Source organism: Peromyscus leucopus, chromosome 7 (assembly GCF_004664715.2).
Source record: "Peromyscus leucopus breed LL Stock chromosome 7, UCI_PerLeu_2.1, whole genome shotgun sequence".
NCBI lineage: Eukaryota > Metazoa > Chordata > Mammalia > Rodentia > Cricetidae > Peromyscus > Peromyscus leucopus.
Window position 1 is genome coordinate 69,147,788 of NC_051069.1, and position 22,602 is coordinate 69,170,389.

Below are 22,602 nucleotides of genomic sequence, written 5' to 3' on the forward strand. Positions count from 1 at the left end.
TGACCCATAGCATTTAGATCTTTACAGTTAGGCAGTTAAACTTCGGGGCCTTTTGACAAATCTGGAAAAGTATTTGAAGAACAGCTCTGCCTGTGTTGTCATCCCTCCAGCTAAGGAAAGTGACCTATCTGAAGGCTCTCTTTGGAATGAAGGACCAAGTATGTATGGGTTGGTCTTTTAATTTATTTTGCATCCTGCATGCCATAGTATGATGCATTGTGCTCGGAAGGCCCGGTCTCTCCTGAGATCTCAAGGAATTGTACAGGGGGAGATGATGGCATTATTAATTAGATGGTAGATGGAGAAATCCCAAGAGATACTTTGTGCAGGGACGTCTGGAGAGAAAAATAGCATATGGAAATGTCAAATATTTTGGTGCAACCTCGGCACAGAGCAGGCCTTGGCCTTGACCAAGTGGGCTTTTAAGGCGGCAATAGTCTTGGGCTGCGTCACTGGAGTGGGTTGCTGGAACTGCTGTGGATAACTTTCACCTCAACACATCTCATATAGTTTGCTGTAACTGTGGTTACACGATGAGAAAGATAGTGTTCTGGCCTCGGTCTACAAGTTGCTGAGGCATTCCTGCATAGTGTTTCTGAGGTGCTAAGTTCTGCTTAAAAGTGTTGGTGTGGAGCCTAGCTTCCAATCTTAAATTCTACGTGTAAAAACTTACACAGTTATCAGCAGATCAGCTCTGCTAGATGTTATTTCTTGTTTCTGCTTTTGTTTTGTTTTAATGATATGGAGGTCCTAAAAGGAAAGGGAGGTGGCTGTTCTCTTGGCGCTCTGTAACTTGGACAGTGTCTGAAGATCGACTCCCTGAGCAATGGGCCCTACAGATTCACGAATCACACACTGTGTCCTGACTTTGGGTTTTTGAGTTTGAAGACATGGTTCAGCACAGAGGAATGGCTGCTAAAGAACAGTGCAACTGTAATGGGCATCTACTATTCCGAACACTTAACTCCCATTTCAAGAGAGAGAAGGAAAATGGAAAGGCCAAGAATTTGCCAAGGAAAGAAATAATGTACCTAGAGGTCCTTTTTGTTTGTTTGGTTTTGTTTTTCTTTTTTTTCCTTTCTTTTTGTTTTTTGTTTTGTTTTGATTTGTTTTTCAGGACAATTTCTCTGCATAGCCTTGGCTGGCCTGGACCTCACTATGTACACTAGGTTGGAAATCAAGCAATCCGCTTGCCTCTGCCTCCCAAGTGCTAGGGCTTGAAGGTATGTACCACCAAGTCCAGCTTCCTAGAAGTCTTTTAAATTACATTTTTGATTAATTGTGTGTGTGTGTGTGTGTGTGTGTGTGTGTGTGTGTGTGTGTGTTCTCGTGTGAGTGTCCCTGTGCTAAGGTACTAGTGTAAAGGTCAGAGGAACACTTGCACAGATCAGTCCTCTCCTTTTACTATGTGGGTCTCAGGGATTGAACTCAAGTTGTCCAGCTTGATGGCAAACACCTTTACCTGCTGAGCCATCTTGCGGGACCCCAGAAGTGGGCAAACTGGAAAGGGAAACAATTTCAGCATGTTTTATGTTAAAGGACCACAGCTCTTGTGTCTGCAGAGGTTTAACTCCAAAGCACTGAGAAATTTAGGAAAAAGAGAAATCAAATGAAGAGAGCATAGAAGGTCTTAGTAAGCAAACTGGCTTACGAAGAAGGGACATGGCTTTGGGGGCACTTAAGATAAGGCTATGTTGAGTCATTGTTGAATTGGAATGGGGTCCAGTGGAAACAGGAGAGCCCCTGAGTGGGGGAAGGTGACTCTTGTACACAGAGGGTATTGGGACCCAGGACACAACTAATGAGCATGTCATAATCCTTCAAGTGGCCCATGAGATCACCCATAGCCCTTCCCTTAAGGATGCAAACCTCAAGATTTTCCAGGTGACTTAATATAGTCCATGGAGACGAGAGAATTAGATTTGGGGAGAGCAGGATAAGATGTCAGAAGCACTCCTTGGTGACAGACTGAATTGCTGACATTGCTTGGAGTCTGACTAAACATGTCCCATACTTTGTGATGTTGGGCTTGCGTCAAAAGAAAAAGGCAAACTAAAAGGGATTCAGAGAGAAGAGCATCAGCTCAGTTCAAACATGACTCAGTCATGATGGGGAAGACACCCTACTGAGGACTATCTAACTCGTGGACAGGAAATCTGAAAAGATTCATGCTAAATACACAGTCTTGCAGACTCCGAAGCCTTGATTGTGCATCTCTCCCTGGAGGAAACCACACAGCACAGATTATGAAAGGCTATCAATGTAGCCTAGGCTGGTCATTGTCCTGCCTCAGCCCTTCGAGGGCAGCGATTACAGGTCTGTGCCACCATATCCAGACAGAAAAACAAATACTTTTGTGGATGTGTAGCCAGCCTGGGATAGATGGTAAGGCCCCGTCTCTAAAAGAGGTTATTGAGAGGAGAAAGAACCAGAAAAGCAGGCCTAGTGCCTCCAATCCCCATCTCACAGCTGAGCATTTCTGCATGGCCTCCTCTGTTTGTGTCCCAGATCAGACCCCTCTCCTCTGTCCAGGTGCATCTCCTGGTGGTCATCAGAAGCCCCTCTCTGTGTACTGTTTTCAGAGTTCAGTGGATTAGGGGTGGTGATTCTGGTTAAATGTGTCTGCTCTGGTGGCCTACCTCTCCCTTGGGGTTGGGGAAGTCACCTCAAGCCCTAGTTGAGGAAGAAAAGAATTAGGAAGCCTAAACTGAACTCTATCACTGTCATCCTCCTCCTCCTCCTCATTGTAAAACTGTTATGTATTTTGCTCCTCATCCGTGCCCCACCCACATGAGGAAGAACTTGAGGGTATGAATAATTATCATCTCCCAACCCAAGCCAACACTAATGGTGAGTAGTGCCTGAATATCTAGCACGGGCCAGATGCTACGGGTCAGATGCCACGTCAAAAGCCTTATAGCCAATGTCCCACTCAGTTCTTACAACACCACTGTGAGGTGGCTGTCACTCCCTCACCCCACAGATAAGGCACCAAGGTTTAGTGAGCTGAAGTAGGTTCTGCAAAAACCACACACAGCTGGATCCCAAATAGCCAGTTACCTGATCTGAATCCTGCCCCACGAACAACTTTCTTTCTGCCCCCCCCCCCCCGTTTTTTTGGTTGCATTTTAGGGAAAGCTGAGAGTGGAGATTTGTATTAATCAGAAAAACGATGGAGCTGTCAATCTGTTTCGAATACTATCTAAATCAGATCTTGCCACTGATTTAGGTTAAAAGCTAAATTTAAAACTCGTTTCCTCTGACTTTTAATTTCTGCTTTTTAGTTTATCCTACTGATTGCAAAGCTGAATTTTGAAGTATCAGTGTAGCTACATCCATTAAACTAGGACCCTAATTTGACACTGAACTTCCACTATAGCATGGGAGAATTTTTTAAATGTCATGTCATAGGTAATAACAATAGCCCATAATTCCTAATATAATCTTGCATAAAATGATTCATTATAGCCCTAATTGATATTATTTTATCTTAAAAATTGCCCTAAATATTTCATTGAGATTTTTGTCTTCACCACTGGAATTCACATAAGACATTTTAAACTAGGATATTTTAAGATACTCTCAAAGCAGTGGTATTAAACCACAACTATCAATAATGAATTCAATCTAAAGTTAGGTTATCATTTTTATAATAATCCTGAAAACTCAATGTGAGAACTAGTCAGCCCCTCAAATTTTTAAATATGCTAGTTCTTAGAGGAACAAAACAATAATGTATTTCAAGAGCACATAACTTTCCTAATCATGTGGAAAACATATTTCAAACCCAAAGCATGTTTAAGTAAAAGCTTGGGACTCCTATCAGAACTTATCTAGTACAGCGCACGAATTACTTAACTATAGTTAATTTTGCATTAGAACATCATAACAATTTTGCATTTGGGAGGAAACATCGAAGCATATAAAAGAATAAAGGGTCAGTTTCTCTGCAGTTTCTTTCCAGCTGGTGCTCTGCTTTACCTCTGAAATGGGTTTCTCATAGACATCTTCTCCTATGGACTTCTCTTGAGCAAGGATGGCATCTCGGTGCAGGACCCGAAGCACCTTCTCTGGCTCTGCAGATCCATAATGTGCCTCCAGAACCTCGGGCTTGGTTTTCTCTGTCTTCAGCATGTGGATCACATCTTCTCTAGCCTGTGGTTGAAGGTACAGCAAGGTCAGATGGCTGACACTGCAGATCACACATCACACTCACGAAATCAGCAAGGAGCTTACAGGATGCACCCCACTGCTTCAGGTCTATTGCAAATTCACTGGGGATTCTGGTTTTTTTTTTTTTTTTTTTTAACCAACTGTAGATTGGCAAGCAGATACTCTGCTTTGGTTGCTAGGAAGCAGGGGAGCAGAAAAAGAATTTGTGCTAATATTAACTACACAAAAATTGCTTTACTTAAGTAGCACTGATCTGAGAGAGGAAGCAGGTAGGACTGGTCCTGGAAAACCTGTTTCAGTGTACATGAAGTCAGCAATGATCAAAAGCCTCCAGTTTTCTGTTTATGCTCTCAATATATAGTATTCAAATCTGTTTTGTAGGAAACCCCACTCCCTTTATTCTATAACCACCTCATTGTGGTTATAACTCTGTATGCAATTAATACACAGCCATTCTTACTGATCTCTCTCATAAGGAATTTGCTTTGCACAACATATGGTTGAGAACTCACACTGTCCTGGGATAGGCTTTTAACTAACTAGTTCATATCAAATTTATCTTTTTAACAGCCAGACTATCACCAGACAAGTCAGGTTGGTAGGTCATGGTTAGGTTTTCAGTGGTTTCGCTCCACATTTTACTGAGACTCTCAAGACCTACTCCAAGCTGTAGGTCTGTGGCATTGTCTTTGGTTCCATCCTACCATGCACACACCTCTGGGTGCCTTTTTTTATTGCTTTGTTGTGATGCAGGTGATATCTGCTGTGTATTCCCCCTCTACACTTGGAGCTGCCTTACCAATAGGGTAATAGATAAACCAGCATGACTTCATTGTAACTGGTTGGGCACAGATTTCAGTCCATAACAGTAAAATAGTTTTTCCCCCTGCACCAGTGTTAACTGTGAGTTTAAAATTGCAAAGACAGTCATTACGGTGCACACCTTAACAGGAGAATTAACTAGTTAAATTGAGTATTGAGTTCATAATCTGACCATAGCAAAATTTGTGTTTCTTAGGCTTCCCATTTTGTTGCATTTTTTTTCAGTCTCCAAATTAATGTCACCCAGAAGGATAAAGATTAATTCACTAGTGGGCCAGCAGTGAACAAGAATTTTCATATCAGCGTGGCTGATACATATAGACATACTTATTTTGAGATAAAATGTAGAATACTAATTTTGTAGAGCTTAGTAACTAGGAATATTAGTGGGAATAATAAGGCTGGAAAATAGGCTAAAGAAAAAGCAGTTCATCATCACGAGGAGGAAACCACACAAAGTGCAGTGTCTTGTCAGGCTAGCAGGGGACTATGAAAATCTGGGACAGGGACCTGGGGCTAGCAAGATGGCTCATTTGGGAGCGTGCTTGCAATGCAAGCATGGTGACCCAAGTGTGTATCTTCAGAAGCCACTTGAAAGCAGACTCAGTGGCACATATCTATAGTCCAATGAGGGAGAGGCAGAACAGTAGCTTTTCTTAATGGAGATTTCCGGTGTGCCAACCTCTATCATCACCATTTTTTTTTACTTTCATGTGTGATTCCAAATTTGCCTGCCTTGTCCACAAGCCATGGCATCCACAGTTTCTTCTTTCAAGATGACATTTTCATCTTTAGTCAAATAAAAAAACAACTGACCCCAGATATGGGAGTGATTAAAAGAGAAAGATGGTCACATCATTCTTTTGCTATTTTTTATTGGAATTTTGGAGGATAGGTAGCCAAATGGTCTTGTTGGGCACAGGCTGTGACCTCACGTCTGATAACAGTATATGTACTTATGTGAATGAGATGTGCGTTGGAGCCCTTCCTTCTGAAGATCAAAAGCAGTTGATGTACAGGAGGCTCCTGCACTACAAGGCCTCCATAGGTTCGGGTTTATGCCTTGTCCGAGGTTATTTGGCAGACAGAAGAAACAAGGGCTAAAATACAGCCCAGTCATCTATTACTAAATAAAGTGATCCCTGCCTACGGGCTGCATCTGCTGATGAAAGAGGCATTTTCTTTCCCTTCTCTCTCTCCTCTCTGCCTCCTCCTTATTGTACGTGCACATGTACATGTACATACGTTTGCTCATGCATGAGCATGTGTTTGTGGAGGCCAGGAGTTGATATCATGTCTTCCTAAATCACCTTCAGCCTTACATGTTCAGAGACAAGGTTTCTCATTGAAATTAACAATGGTAACAATTTTTTAAAAAGAATGGAAAACACGCTCATCTATGCTTCACTGATGAGACACACAAAGGCAAATAATGTACCAGAGTGTTTGCTCTCTTCTACCTAGAGGCTTGGTCCTGAGAAAGCCACCTGATTCTGACTACAGATGACCCTAGTCACAGTGTCCCTGGGATCGAAGACAAAGACATAAACTCAAAGTCATAAAGATTGTGCTCCACCCACTTGTTGGCATTGTCAGGATTCCTTTTGGATTATTCAAACACAGCAGAACCTGAGGACAGAACAGTCACTGTGCTGGGTAGTGATGCCACGTGCACAGGAGCACTGGTCCCCATCATGTGTGTGCTGATTCAGTCACAGTCCTACCTGACCAAAGGAACTGCCATAGAGCTATTCACAAGTGGCCCCCCACCACAGAGCTATTCACACATTGGCCCCCCACCACAGAGCTATTCACACATTGGCCCCCCACCACAGAGCTATTCACACATTGGCCCCCCACCACAGAGCTATTCACACATTGGCCCCCCACCACAGAGCTATTCACACATTAGCCCCCCACCACAGAGCTATTCACACATTAGCCTCCCACCACAGAGCTATTCACACATTGGTCCCCCACCACAGAGCTATTCACACATTGGCACCCCACCACAGAGCTATTCACACATTAGCCCCCACCACAGAGCTCTTCACACATTGGCCCCCTACCACAGAGCTATTTACAAGTTGGTCCCCCACCACAGAGCTATTCATAAGTTGGTCCCCCACCACAGAGCTATTCACACATTAGCCCCACACCATAGAGCTATTCATACATTAGCCCCACAAACCACATTCTGAAGACTGTTACAAGCTGTTACGGGCCATGATATAAATACAGCAGATGTCAATTGATAACTCAGATGTCAACCCACCAGATGAGTAATTCTCTGATGGAGGACTCCATTAAGCAAGGCTTACAGGACTATAGACTCTGAAAACTGGCTGCTTCTGTCTGTAAATTCACATGTGCAAAAAGAGCTGTGGAATATCCCCATTACCATGCATTTTCATGTAATGTGTACTTTGTAATCTCATGATCAAATCTCAATCTTATGGGCACTTATATCTGTGGACTGTCTAAAGACTTATCATTAAGCTGTATAATTTCAATAAATAAAAAATATACTAGGATATCCTTAATAACTAGGATTATTGCTTCATGAGGACTGTAAGCACTTAGGACCTGTTTTTTTGTCACTAGCTCAAATTAACATAAAGAAAACAGCAATTCTTCTCAGTTCTAAGATAAGCTGCATACAACTGGCTGATTTGGGCCTCAGAGCAAATTCAAACTAGACTGTCTCTGTGAATGGATCATAATTTAAACTTTCACAGATAATACACAAGGACAGAGGTTCAGATGTCTGGTTTGTTTAAGTCCTTTAGACACAAAAATGACAAAATTGCTTTGCCAGCTTCCCCCTGCCATGTCTAGCTGATAACAGGACCAACAACACTCCCTGCTCAGACCTTTTAGCAATTAACACTACGTACAAATCTCTAACCTCAGTTTATGGCACGAGAGTTTAGGCTCAGCTAACTAACTGTTTATTGTTTAGGGTCCAAATAACGATCAATTAACCAAGTCCAGATAGGAATAGTTTTATGTCCAGTTACTTTGGGAAAAGTTTCACAATTAGCCAGGATTACAGAGGATGGTCCTCACAGCCTTGAATAAAGAATTACAAGTTCCCTTCTCTGTGATCTGTGATTTCAAACAGGATAATGTGTGTGTGTGTGTGTGTGTGTGTGTGTGTGTGTGTGTGTGTGTGTGTGTGTATGTTTGGGACAGTTTTAATGCCACCATCTGGGAAATGCCAAACCCCATGTCCCCACCTATTTGTTGCCATGGTAAATGGCTCTGCTTCTTATTGTTTATTCAAGGAGAATTAGAACAGGAGAATTAGGGGAGAGAATTAGAGCAGAGAACTAGAGCTGGAGAACTGAGGAGTAGAAAATAAAGCGCATCACCCTCAGATCGTATGTGAGTCTTTTTCCTTCAGATCGGTAAAGAAATTTTTCTAAAGTCCCACTACTCTGAAAAACATCCTTTTTGCAGCCCTGGGTGCAGTCCTGACAGTTGGTCTCGAAGGCTTTAGTAGAAGACTTATACCTCACTGTGGATAAGTGTTCCAGAAGTTGGCTTTCAAACATAAACTAAACACTCTTGACAGCATGAATTGCACTTTTAATTCATACTAGTTTATGTGACATAAGCATAAAGGAAATTAAATACATTCTAAATCAATAAGACAAACAAGAACTTAATTAAAACATGAAATATAATCTGCATTGTTGTATAATGGGAAGAGCCTATCTTTAAAGAGCCTCAGAATTATTTTCTGGTCCTAGACCTTGATGACTTATACATGTTGCTATAAGCTAATTTTATCACCTATGAAATAAAACCATAATAACTTCATCATATGAATGTTGTCAGGATGGAATTAGATATACATTCATAGAGTGACTAATATAAAACTTGGCAGAGAGTAGGTCCTATGTCAATGGAGACATTATGATAATTATTTTCTAGATGGCCTTAACTTCTACTGGAGTATATTTATTATGCATAGTGATTACTGTCATAGATATTTTTGTACAATTATATCATGTACTTTGATCCTATTCACTGCTCCCTCCCTTCTTTATTCTCTTTCCTGTTATTCTCATTCCTCTAGTCTCATGTCTACTTTCATGTATATGGTTCATGTATCTGTACAAAATCTAGGATCTGCAGATTGACAGAACATGCAGTATTTATCTACCTGAGTCTGATATGCTTAGCTTAATATGATGGTCTCCATTTGCATCCATTTTCTTGTCAACCACATGTTTTGTTCAACTTTATGATGGAATAAAATCCATTATGCATATACCATTCTTCTTTCCACATCTGTCAACAGACACCTAGCCTGATTCATGAACTGGCTTTTGTAAATAGTCCTGCAATAAACATAAAAGTGCAAGTACAGGGTTTGGAAGGATGGCTCAGTGACTGGACCATGTGCTGCTTTTGCAGGGAATCTGGTTCCCAGAACCCAGGTGAGGCAGCTCAGAACCGCCTGTAACTTCAGCTCCAGGGAATGGGACACCTTCTTTAAGCCTCTGCAGGCCTCTGCATCCACGTGGTATACATAAACTTATGAAGGTAAACACATATAAATGTAAGCGAAAATAAATCTTTAATGTAAAACAAACTGCAAGTATCTCTGTGCTGTGTGACTTAGAGTCCTTTGAGTATGTAGCCAAGAGAGGTGTAGTTGAGTCATATGGAAAAGATAAACTCTTAGTTTACTAAGGAACTTCTATAGTGATTCCCATAGTGGCTGGACTAATGTACAGTTCCATCAACAGAGTATAAGCTCTCCTCCCCGAGTCTTTGCCAGCATGCTCCCTTTATGATAGCCATTGTGACGGGGGTGAGATGGAATCTCAACATCGTTTTCTCTGATGGATGATGTCGAACATTTTATTAACATATTTATTGGCCATTTGTGCTTCATCTTTCGAGTGCTGCCTGTTCACTGCATCGGCCCATTTACTGGTCAGTTTGTCACTTCGCTGTTTAGTTTTTTGAGTTTTTAAATAAATTCTAGATCTTAACCCTCTTTCACATGGTTAGCAAAGATTTTTGTCTTCTTCTGAAGGCTCCTCTTCACTTATTTTCTTTGGTGGGTAGAAGCCTTCTGATTTCATGCAATCCCATTTGTCAGTTTTTGTTATTATTCCTGAGCTACCAGAATTCCTTTCAGATAGGATTTACCTGTTCCTATACCCCTGTCTTCCAGTGTTTTCCTCTAGAAGTTTTGAAGTTTGGAGTCATACGTTAAGGTTTTTGATCCAAGTTGAATTGATTTTTGTACAGGATGAGTGATTTGGAACTAGTTTGACTCTTCCAAATGTGGCTATCCAGTTCTCCCAACAGCGTTTGTTAGAGAGGCTTCTCTTTTCTCCAAAGTGTGTATTTGGCGACTTTGCCAAATACCAGTTTGCTACAGTTTTTATTTATTTATGTTTCTTCTTTTCTATCTATCTATGTGTCTGTATTTGTGCCAGTACTATGATGTTTTTGTTACTATGGCTCTATGATATATGTTAAAGTTGGGTATGGTGATACTTCGAGTATTGTTTGGTTTTGTTGCTGTTGTTGTTGTTGAAGGCTTGGGCTGTTCAGGTTTTTTTGTGCTTCCATATGAGAAAAGGAAACACCTATTTCTTTTATTCAAAAAAACATTTATTCTTGAACTTAGTCATAATATGATACTACGTGTTACACACTTCATCTTAGTTTAATTATTCTATATACTAATTACCAAATAAAAGAGCTACAGTATATCGTATACTTAGAACCACTCTAGCCTTCATGAACTTACTAGAGGTCTCTGTAAATGGCTGTAGAGATAACACTGAAAAAATTAGCAATGCTGTTTCTATGATATTACTACTTAAAATTTAACAGTAAATCAACATTGTGGTATCTTTTTATTATAGTTGCTGTATTTACTTTGTTGTTGTTGTTATTGCTTGTGTGTGCATGCAAACTGCCACAGCATGCATGTGGAAGTCAGAGGACAATTTGCAGGAGTTGGTTCTCTCTTTCTGCCATGAGTATTCTAAAGATAAAACTCAGGTCATGAGGCTTGGCCCCAAGTACCTTTACATACTGAGCCATCTCACCTGCCCTTGTGATGTGTGAGTGTGAGTGTGAGTGTGAGTGTGTGTGTGTGTGTGTGTGTGTGTGTGTGTGTGTGTGTGTGTGTTTGAGACAGGGACTCTCTATGTAGTCCTGGCTGGCCTGGAACTCACTATGGAGATTAGGCTGGTCTCAAACTCATGGAAATCCACCTGTCTCTGCCTCCAGAGTGCTGCAATTAAAGTTGTGTTACTACCACCTGTGTGTAGTATCTTCTGAGTCAGTGGATTAGTGATGATGATCATGCGATCACAATAAATTTGTTCACTCCTTCAAACACATGATTCAGTATATGGAGAAAAGATCCTGCACTTTGGAGATGAAACCACATCACAACTCCACTTTTAGAACTGCTTTCGTTTGCGTGGTGGCGGCGGCGGCACATGCCTGTCGTCGTGGCGCTCTGGAGGCAGAGGCCGCTGTTACACATAGAAACCCTGTCTCAAAAGACAAAAATAAAAAATTTTAAAAAAAAAGGAAAAAGAAATGTGTTGATTCTCATGAAAAGGGATCAAATCCCAAATGTCAGAAAGCTTCTGCCCTTGAACATTATTTTCACAGAGAAGTTAAACCAGAAACAAGTGGTTAAGGTCTCAGGACGCTAGGGAGCTCTCAATATACCTTAAGAAAGTGAATGGACCAGAGAGAATGCTTTGAAAAGAGCTCTCAAAATGAGCTGCCTTCTTCTGTTTGAGAGGAGGAAGGGGATTGGAGAAGAAAGAGACAACACAATGTTTAATTTACTCACTGACGATAAACAAATGTGGTTCAGGCACAGAAAGAAACATGGGAATCTCATGTCTCTGTCTCAGACCTACTGCCCTTTGTGCCCATGGTAACACTGGAGAACAAGGGGTGTGGTCTCAGTTGGCTGAAGAAGGAACTGATTCAAAACATGTGGGGGCAGCATAGAGCCACTCCGTGCTGCCCTGGGCCACAGGTGAGCATGTGAGTCAAGAAGTCAAGGGAGGGCATTTGGGCTTCGCCAGACAGCCAGAGTCAGAGGAATAATAAAATGAAACAGATTCAAAAGCAGAGCTGAATCAATCATTCATTAAATAACTTATGCACATTCACATTGTACAGTGCATTGTATCCAGTATTGCAGAAACAGTTATAACCTCAGAAATTCAAGTCTGAAGGGGATACTGATAATGGGAAATAATTTATAATATGGTACAATAAGCATGCGCTGGAGGAAACACAGGAAGTAACAATGTTTGTCCAGAACGCTTGAGTTGAATCTGAGCCAACAGCAGAGGCTTCCGGGAGGATATGATCTGAAATCTCACAACCAGTAATGATGGCGAAGGGCTTAGTTAGATGAGAGTGTTCCAGAAACAAAATTGTAAAAGATGGGGCTGGAGAGATGGCTCAATGGTTAAGACCACTTGTTCTTGAAGAAGGCCCAGGGTTCAATTCCAAGCACCCAGATGTTGGCTAGCTAACAACGGTCTAAACCTCCAGCTCCAGATGATCCCATGTCATCTTCTCAGAAGGCACCAAGCACATATGTGGTTAATACACACACATGCAGATGAAACTCTTTTCTGAAATTCACTCTTCCATTGTCTGTGAAAGTCATTCTTTGAGTTCACCAGACAAAATACCTGGAAGCCACTGGCCTATGGTGTTAGGTGACTGCTGATTGTCTGACCCCCAGCTCTTGAGTCATGCTCACCCAAGGCAAGAAAACCTCCATTGTACCATTGTTTTTCCCCATGTTACTGTGTTGTAAAACATCTCTACAAGGGATTCTGCACCATAGCTGCATTTGGAAGCCACTGCTCTGGGACAGGCACGGCAACTCAACACCTAAGAGAGACAGCTATGCGTTGGGTCCACAGCCCCTCCCCCCAGCCACTCTTCATAATCCACATGATTTGTTCACCCCACACTCTCTTGCACTATCCTGCTGTCCTGCGGCTCTCGACCCTGCTTTCTCGGGCTGTCTCGAGCCAAGTTCTCTTGGTCTCTCGCTATGCTCTGTCTTTTGCTATCTCCACTATTCTCTCCCACTCTCCCGCTTCCTTATAGCCCTGACCATGTCTAGTCTGCTTTCTTTTCTCTTTGCTCTGGACACTTCCAGAGGCCCTGGGATTTTTTTTCTCTCTCTTATTCACAATAAAAAACTTTCCCCTAAGCCGGGCAGTGGTGGCGCACGCCTGTAATCCCAGCACTCGGGAGGCAGAGGCAGGCGGATCTCTGTGAGTTCGAGGCCAGTCTGGTCTACAGAGCTAGTCCAGGACAGGCTCCAAAGCTACAGGGAAACCCTGTCTCGGAAAAAAAGAAAGAAAGAAACAAACAAACAAAAAAAGCTTTCCCCTAATAGAATGGTTATGTTGGCAGTTTCTTCTCTTTTTTCTTTTTTTTTTCTTTTCTTTTTTGTTTTGTTTTTCGAAATAGGGTTTCTCTGTGTAGTTTTGGTGCCTGTCCTGAAACTCACTCTGTAGACCAGGCTGGCCTGGTCACAGATCCGCCTGGCTCTGCCTATGTTGGCAGTTTCTTTACTGCACCCTCTTGTATACACTGTGATGTTAACTAAGGATTCTCAGAGGTTCACTCACTTCCAGGGACTTGCTGGCCTCCTAGATTTCCTCCACGACCTCCTGGAGTTATCTGTCCCACTGAATTTTCTTTACTGAAGGGTCATGGTCCATTCAGAGCAAGAGGGTCCCTGGAAACTGAGATGTATTTACCAGTTCTAGACTAATCAGGCTCACCAATTAGTTTGCCTGCAAATAAGCTTTAGTTACTAAGGGAATCACAGGAAGCTGGACTGTGAAAATCTAGGCCAGACCCAGGCAAACAGGTACTACTTGTCCACACTATGGAAGACGCCATGGAGGAGACTAGGTAGCCCACAATATCCCATATGGATTAGAGCAGCCCTAACTGACGTGACAGTGTTCAGAAGCTGAACCACAAAACACACTCATTTAAAAGAAAAATTCTGTGATTGATTATTATGCCTGTTATTAATTTTGACTGTGTTTAAACTTGCTGGATGATGAAGTCTTTGAAAAAAGTAAAGTTATAATCAACAGGGTGCAGAGAACCTGTTGTGCCCTCCTTCTGCATTTCTGAAGTGGGGACACATGACACCTTGGGAGTACAATGGGAATGACCTGGGGACATGTCACCTTGGGAGCACAATGGGAATGACAAGGACCCTCTAGCCCTCACATAAGCAGAACAATCTCCTATGTCAGTAAGCTTACAGGAAGACGTCAGGTGAAAGTTTATAACTTTTCACAATGTTAATATAATGTATTTGATTTGACACATAGAAACTATACATACTTATGAAGAACCATGTCATGCTTGTGTGTGAGTGTGTGTGTGTGTGTGTGTGTGTGTGTGTGTGTGTGTGTGTGTATGTGTGTATGTGTGTGTGTGTATAAGTTCAAGACAGGGTGAACATTTACCATTTCTTTGTGGTAAAAACATTCAAAATCCTCTCAGGCACCTTATCCCTTACGTACAAGCAGCAGAACAATAGGCCTGTTTATTCCTGTCCCACGAAGATTTAAAGGGTTGACAGCCCTTTCACTTCCCAGAATAGTAACAGCATTTTAATATTTACCTGGGTGTTTGTGATGAAACCCAGACTTCAAAAAACACTGACCTAAGGTAGGCAGCTCGCTGCAGACTCTTAGGTGATGCCACTCTTGGCCCTGCTTTCCCTGACTTGGCTGGGAGGGAGCATACCCAGTGGGGAGGGTAGGAGCCTACCCCTAGATGATGATCTGGCGTGCTTCAAACATGGCATTCCTGCCAAGAGCCATTGACTTTCAACAAAGGATGTATTTGAGAAAAAACCCAAATCCGTCTTTACTTATGGAAGACCCAGAATGATGCTATTCTCAAACACTACCACTCCTTTGTATGATTTAGTTAACTGCTTAAATATAGCTCCATCACTGCAGCGGGAAGGTCGGAACATGGCCATTCTGTGAGCACTTCCCCATTCTGGGAACTCGAGTGCTCTGTATCTATTTACATAAGGTAATTTATTAGTTTACTTGTCTATTTCCTCCTGGAGTGGTGAGCCACTGTGAGGACAGAGGCTGTGTCTACTCGCCCTCACAGAGTGCCTGCCACATGATAGGCACTCGGTAAATATTTGTTGAAATCAAGAAGAGTAAATTTAAGTTATGTGAACTGAGAAGGTCAGTAGAGCTGGTCCTGAACCCCTCAGGACAACCTTGACGACTAACCCTTGTTCAAAAGATCTAAATAGTTACATTTTGTCAACTTCTTTAGTCTTTCATCTGACAGCTTTGTCTATAATTCAGGAGTCACTTTGTTCTCTATAGTTTATTCCAAAAGAAAATATGTAAACGGAACAAGGAAAAACAGCACATTCCACCAGAATGTTGCAATAGAGGAAATGGGTTATCTTTAAATCGCATACAAATTAAATTACATGTTTATCCAGCTTAGGTAAATTCTAATGTTATAAGTGGATTAAAAGCTAAAAAGTTGTAATTTATAATGTTATTAGCTATTACTATAGAAATTAAACCCAGTTTTCCCTGGATTTTAAAAAGCAAAGCTAATGTGATTAGTAATACAACATACCAAGAGAACATTCAGACATGGTTGGTTTAAAAGGCTGTTTGGTGCTTGAAATGTTACTTTTTTGCAGTCTCTGAAATAATTTTCCCTACAACTGTATGGTACAGAGCAGCCTCAAGTTCGCTGCAGAGCTTACTCACTTACTACAGAGCACCTACACACCGCACCAAGAGAAATCTTTCAATAGCATATTGGGAAGAGATATAATTTGTCATGTTAAAATTTGCTTTTATATTCAAGTTAGCAGATTGACATTTTCAAAATAAAATATTCAAAACTGAAATGATTTTTTTTGTAGAAATGGAAGAATTCATGTTGCTATTCACATAGAATCTCAAGAGCTCTAGGATAACCAATGCAGTTTCACTAAAGAATGAAGTTAGAGGTCAGATGCTTTCTGATTTCAAAGCTAATTACAAGACTTCAGCGATCAAAATGGTGTGGCACTGCCGTTAAGGCAGAGATGCAGACCAACAGAGTGGAAAAACCCGTATGTAAATAAAGCCAACCCAAAGATTTCCCACAAAGATGCCGAGACTATTCAGTGTGGAAGGCAGAGTGCTTTCAACAGCCTTGGGAAAACTGCATAGCCACATATTTAGTAAAATTTGACCTTATCTTTGAGAATTTACTAAAATTAGCTCAAAATCAATCAAACTACAAAAGGCTCATAAAAAATACACAAGAAAAGTATCTTATGATAGTGAACTTGGCAGCTGTTTCTTGAATACACCCACAGCACATGCAATGAAAGGAAAAAATTGTAGAATGGCTGGACTATGTCAAACTTAGAATCTTCCAAGCACTGAAGAATAAAACCAACAGAGTGAAAAGCATCTTACTGAATGAGGGAAAGCGCACATGGGCAATGAAGTTAATATGCAGAATATTAAAATTTTCTGCAAGTCCAAAAACTGTTCATGAACAAAGGGCTTCTACAGATGTTTCTCCAAAGGAAAAAACAATACAAACAGCAAAAAGACACATGAAAAGATGACCAATATCATCAACCATTAGAGAAATACAAATCAGAACCAGAATTAAATATTTACACCATTAGAATGGGTGCTACCAAAACAAAACAGAAAATATTAAGTGGCAGTGAGGTTGCAAAACATAAGAACTCTTAATGTACCCATGGGCAAGTAAAACAATACTGCCAATTGCGATGACGACAATGACGACGACAGAAATCCCTCAAAAACTGGCAAACACTTTGCTCTAGGATCCAGCAATTCCATAGCTGGATATGTACTCAAAGGAATGGAGAGCCATGGTCTTCATAGATATTTGTACAAGTTCTTCATAGCAGCTATGCTCAGTGTCAGACTGGGACTCAAGTGTCCGCCCCCAGATGATAGATAAACTAAATGCAGTAGACCCATCCAATGGAATGCTGTTCAGCTTTAAAAGCAGGGAAATTCCGACACGTGCTACAGTATCAACCAAACATAAAGATGTTATGTTAAAGGTTATGAATCTGTTATAAAATGGTAAATGCTGTGTGCGTCACTCAGACAAGGTACTTAGAGCCATCCAGTTCATAGAGACAAAGCAGAGCATGGTTGCCAGGGACAGGGGAACTTGGAGGAAGGCAGTTACTGTGGAATAGGTGCAGAGTTTCCAGATTACAAGGAAAATGCTTCTTGAGCTCTTTGGTGGTAACAGTTGCCCAACGAGATCAACATATTCAATGCTACTGAATTCTACAGTTGGAAATAGTCACAACAGCCAGGGTGTGGTGGCACACACCTTCAGTCCCCAGAGTCAGAGGTGGGCAGACGTCTGTGAGTTTGAGGCCAGCCTGGTCTACAAGAGTTCCATGCCAGCCAGGTCTACAGAGAGAGACCTTGTCAAAGAGAGGGGGGGGAGGGAGGGAGGGAGGGAGGGAGGAAGGAAGGAAGGAAGGAAGGAAGGAAGGAAGGAAGGAAGGAAGGAAGGAAGGAAAGAGGAAAAGAAACAGGTTATAACAATGACCTTTATAGAATTGTCTATTTCACCAAATTTTAAAAAATTCAAATAAAGAAAGTAAAAATCATTCCCAATCCACTACCTAGAGACTACCAATTTTTAAGAAAAACTAAACTTCTACGCAACACATTTTAAAAAGCATAGTCAACTTTCCTTATGAAGTTCATTCGAAAATCACCATCATCCATGGATTTTAAACACATTTTTTAAAACTTAGGTGGTTTTCTTCTCAATATCGATATTAATAGTAAGGCAGCTGCTACGTCCTGGATAAGAAATTAGATAAGGTCACAGGTTTCCTCATGCAGTGCTGTGGCAATTCCTTAGATTCCAAAAGACTTCGGGGCCTGGCCGTAAGCTGTTCACCTCTTCGTGTAGATGACTCTCTGTGACTCTTTGAAACACAGGAAGGGCACAAAGATCTTTTATAGAGGTTTCTCTAGCTCAGTTAATGTAATGCTCTCAACATAAGCTGTTAGACAGGTCTCAGAGCAGATGAAGCATCTCTTGCATCATTCTGCTCAGTGGGGGAAGTTCCTTTCTCCCTCACACTCTCCAGGCTTGCCTCCCATCCAGTTAGTATAGCAGGCATGAGTTTAGCGCTGGTGAAATCCATTGATGCAATTTCCTCTGGGGAACCTGACTGGCAGGCTGATCTTGCCATGGCTTTGGCAGTTTGCACGACCAAAGCTTTTCATGGGAAAGGACTCATCCCAGGGGAGGAAAGGCACCATTTTGGCTGTAGAACAATGGAGCAGGTCAGAGGGGAAGGGTGAGTCCAAGTGCGTCCCGGGGCCTGTCACTCAGACTCCTGTCCAGGCCACCTCCATCTATTCCTTTCTGAGATCCACAGTAAGGGATGGGCAACAAAAGACCCAGTGAACATTAGAAGAATTCGTCAATTAGAATTCAAGGCATGGCAGCTTCAGCAAGAGGGAGGGTGGGGAGGAAGAGCTTGCTGTCCCAAGTGGAGCTCAGGGTGGGTTTCGTGGAGGACCCTCCACGTAGAAACCAGCTGACATGCGCAGATGAGCTAGCCTTGGGCAGTACACAGAACGCTGACTGTACTTCAGCAAGCACCAACCCAGGTATTCACAGGATTTCTGTGGGAAAGGGCAGGAAAAAGAGGCAAATGCCAGTGGTAACCTAGAGGAGTGTAGGGGCGTGAATCTATGCCCTTCTCTGGATCCCTCTAACACGTCCTAGAGAAGCCAGGAAGATTTGGCGTTTCTATTAAGCAGGAGTGGGACAGAGGCAGGAGAGGGAAAAGGTAACTATCTAAGCCTCCCGTCTTACTTTTATACTGTTGTGGATTAGGACTGAGAAATCCAGACTTTGGTTTTTCAAACGAAAAAGTGTTAAAATAAAAAACAAGTTAAACGAGATTGTCCAGATATAATTTATACAGGTTTATTTGAATCACACAGCATTGTGTTCCCCTAGGGTGACTGTGTTTTCTACGCATTTCAGGTCCTACATAAGTATATTCTATATTTGTACCATACAAGTGACCAGCTGGCAAAACCATAATTTAATTTAGAAAAAAAAAACAATCAAACAAACAAACAAACAAAAAACCTCAACCATCCTGAACCAGCAGAAAATGTTATACTGGATATTTGCTAGAAGAAGAGTGGAGGGTAGAGAAAGGAGGGAAGAGGAGGGAGAAATAACCAAGACTTGGCCCTTCAGGAGATGCAATGTGGTAGAAAGGGCAGCATACACCTGAGAATCTGTGCTAGAAACATGCACGGCAGTCGTGTGACCTTGAGGGAGGGAGTCAGCCTGTGAACGCAGCCTCTTCATGTGTAAAATGAACACAGCAACAACAGCTTCACAGACTGTACTTGACCTCAGGCGTGTAAGGTACCTGGTAAGGAACGTTACTGCTCCCACCCTCTGGGAATCACACACTGTGGCTCTGCTGTTCACTGTAGCTGTGTGACTTGAGTCAGCTGATTCTGGAATGAAATGTATCTGAAGTGGCTAGCATAGTTCCTGGCATATAGTAGATGTCCAATGAAAGCAATTTCCTCTTTTCATTCCTTCATCACTGTGATTTGGCTGATGTGGAACAGCTGGATCAACTGGGCAACACTACATAAAGCCTTTCCACAGACTGACTCAATAGGTCAGAGCTATGGTATTTTTTTTTTCTCATCCCCATTGCGTTCAATATCCTGAGACTGCCAAAGCACTCAAAATCATACTTTCGATCCCTACACCATGAGCCTAACAGATTGATGGCAGCTCAGACCAGTGTTACCACCTTTCCTGAGCCTCTTGGGCCATTCTTTTTTAATTTTTAAAATTTATGTGTATGAGCGTTTTTGCCTGCATGTATATATGTGCATCCCATGTGTGCCTAGTGCCCAAGGAGGTCAGAAGAGGGAGTTGGTTGCCCTGGAATTATAGATGATTGTGAGTTGCCATCTGGGTGCTGGGAACTGAACCTGGGTATTCTGCCAGAGCAACACATGCTCTTAACTCCTTAGCCACCTCTCCTGTCCCTTGAACCAGTTTTTAAAATATGTTTCAAGAAGTTAGACTACACTGCCAGAATCTGCAGCTCGCTCACTGTCAAAAGAACACATCACCCCAGAAGCAGCGTTTCTTTTCTAAGCCTTTCTTAGCACTGTTTAAAGTGGCATTGATGAGAAGCACACTTTGTACCGGCACTCATGCCTGGGGCAGTCTACGGGTGAAGCTGTAACCAAAACCACGTCCTTTGGTATAGGAAAAGAAAAATATAAGAAATTAATAAGTACAGAAAGGAATTGTCAGTTTTCAATTTTTTTAAAAAATGTACAATGGACCTGTAAAGCTCCCTCTTGATTTGGAATATCACCTTTTAAATACAGGTAATTCCTTAAAGAACCATAGACACTCCCAGTTTATGATGTGCTGATGTTATCAGATTTTATTCCCCTTTACCCTTTGTTCCCCTCCCTCATCTGCCCTCCTCCCACCGAGACCCCTCGACTTCCTAACAAGTGCCTTTCTATTTCCATGTCTCGGTGTGACCTGTAATATAAATAGGAGTGTCCCCATTGGGACGGGCAGCTCACTAGTGGTCACACCACTAAGGAAAGGGGTGGGCCTTCATCTGAGGCATTGTAAACAGCAACAAATAGAAAATGTGGCATTAAAAGCTTCACATTTGTGTTAACCAAAGACTCCTCCTTATAATATGAGGGCTGAAATAGGAAGGTAAAGCTCAGCCCTGCCTGGGAGTATGCATATCAGGAACTCAGAACTCTTGCCTTGCTTTGTGTGACTGAGAACAGCAGCAGATGTGTTGCAGCTCTGGATTAGGGATTATTGACACGTTATTAAGATTTATAGACTCTAGCTGGGTGGTGGCAGCGCACGACTTTAATCACAGCACTTGGGAGGCAGAGGCAGGCAAATCTGTGAGTTCGAGGCCAGCCTGGTCTACAGAGCGAGATCTAGGAAAGGTGCAAAGCTACACAGAGAAACCCTGTCTTGAAAAAAAAAATACAGAATCTGAGAATGAGTGGTATCATCTCCATTACAAAGTGACCAAGATCACTAACTATAAGTGTGGGGAAGGTCAGTGCTACCAGTGAATGTACCTGGGCATCACACTGCCAGTGACCAGCCTCCCAGATTGGAAGATGCTCTGAAAATAAATTCTCAGTAAACAAACCCAGAGTCATTAAAAGTAGTAAATTAAAAAAATTTAACCTAAAACTTTCTTTTAAAGATAAATTATTTCTCTGTATAGCCAGGCTGGCCTCAAATCTGCAGCAATGCTCCAGGGCCTCTGCCTCCCAAATTCCAGGATTATAGGTATGTGCTACCCTGCCCTGTTCTCATTCATACCTTCAAATTATGTTACTTGAGGGGAAAGGAAATGATCAGTTGATAATCTGTGTTAAAAAAAAAATGGCAAGATGATGCCCACTTGTAATCTCAGATCTGTAAAGGAGGAGATATGCAGACTCCTGGGGGTTGCTGGTCAGTCAATGTAGTCTGCTGGAGAGTTTCAAGCCAGTGAGAGACCATGTCTCAAAAACCAATGTAGACGGCCTCTGAGGAATGATATCCACCCCTACTGACCTCTGACCTACACACACATACAAACACAGGCACCCACAAAAATATGCACTACATATCCCCCCCCAAAAAAATGTCATTTAAACAAGTAAGTTGAAAGTTGTTGGACAAACGCGATGCCACTTATAACAAAAAATTTAGAAAACCTCTTCTATTCAGAAGCATTTGAGTAAAATGTAGAGCATTCAGAGAAGATATCACATGGGTTTTTAAATTACACATCTAGTCTAAGACACTTCTTTCTGCGGTGGACAGTGACTGATACAGAGACTCAGAACTGTCAAAATGCCGAGAATACGTCACTGCTGGGTGTCCACCTGTGTACGGTCCTCTCTCTCTCTCTCTCTCTCTCTCTCACACACACACACACACACACACACACACACACACACACACACATCTCTGAAGAAGTAGAAATGGCGTAGAAGTTGAACTCATGAACTCACTGAAGCTGTAGTTACTTGCACCTTACAGACCTAAACAAGTTCAAGACAACACGGTCAGTCAACATTCTAACAGGCAGCACTAAATGGACTCAATGGATTTAAAAAAAAAAAAAGTGGAGAGTGTATGAAGGTAGGAGGGGAAACCCATTGGGGTTCAGGAGATGTGGGAGGGGAAAATAGGCGATAGATATGAAATATTGTATACATGTAAAAAATGTCAAGGAATAAATAGAAGACATTATTAAAAAATTCAACTTTCAGAGATTCAAATGATACAACTGATGTTCAAAGTTGTACATTGTAGCTAAGGAAAAAAAATGCCACAAATATTTTCTCAGGTTTTCAAAATTACAGATGATTTCTATTTTTTTTATAAGTTTTCAATCAGTACTGTCTTCCAAAGGAGATTCTTTTAGATATTTTCTCCCTT

At 41.8% G+C, this 22,602-nt stretch overlaps 1 protein-coding gene across 3 annotated transcripts in view; it reads right to left on the reverse strand.

Annotated features, from left to right (window-relative positions):
• Filip1 (filamin A interacting protein 1) overlaps window positions 1-22,602 on the reverse strand; it is a 166,728-nt gene that overhangs the window by 48,300 nt on the left and 95,826 nt on the right. For all 3 annotated transcript variants that reach the window (XM_028879851.2, XM_028879852.2, XM_028879849.2), the window contains exon 3: window positions 3,982-4,155. In XM_028879851.2, coding sequence (XP_028735684.1) covers window positions 3,982-4,155 — 174 coding nt within the window. The remainder of the gene's footprint in view (window positions 1-3,981; window positions 4,156-22,602) is intronic.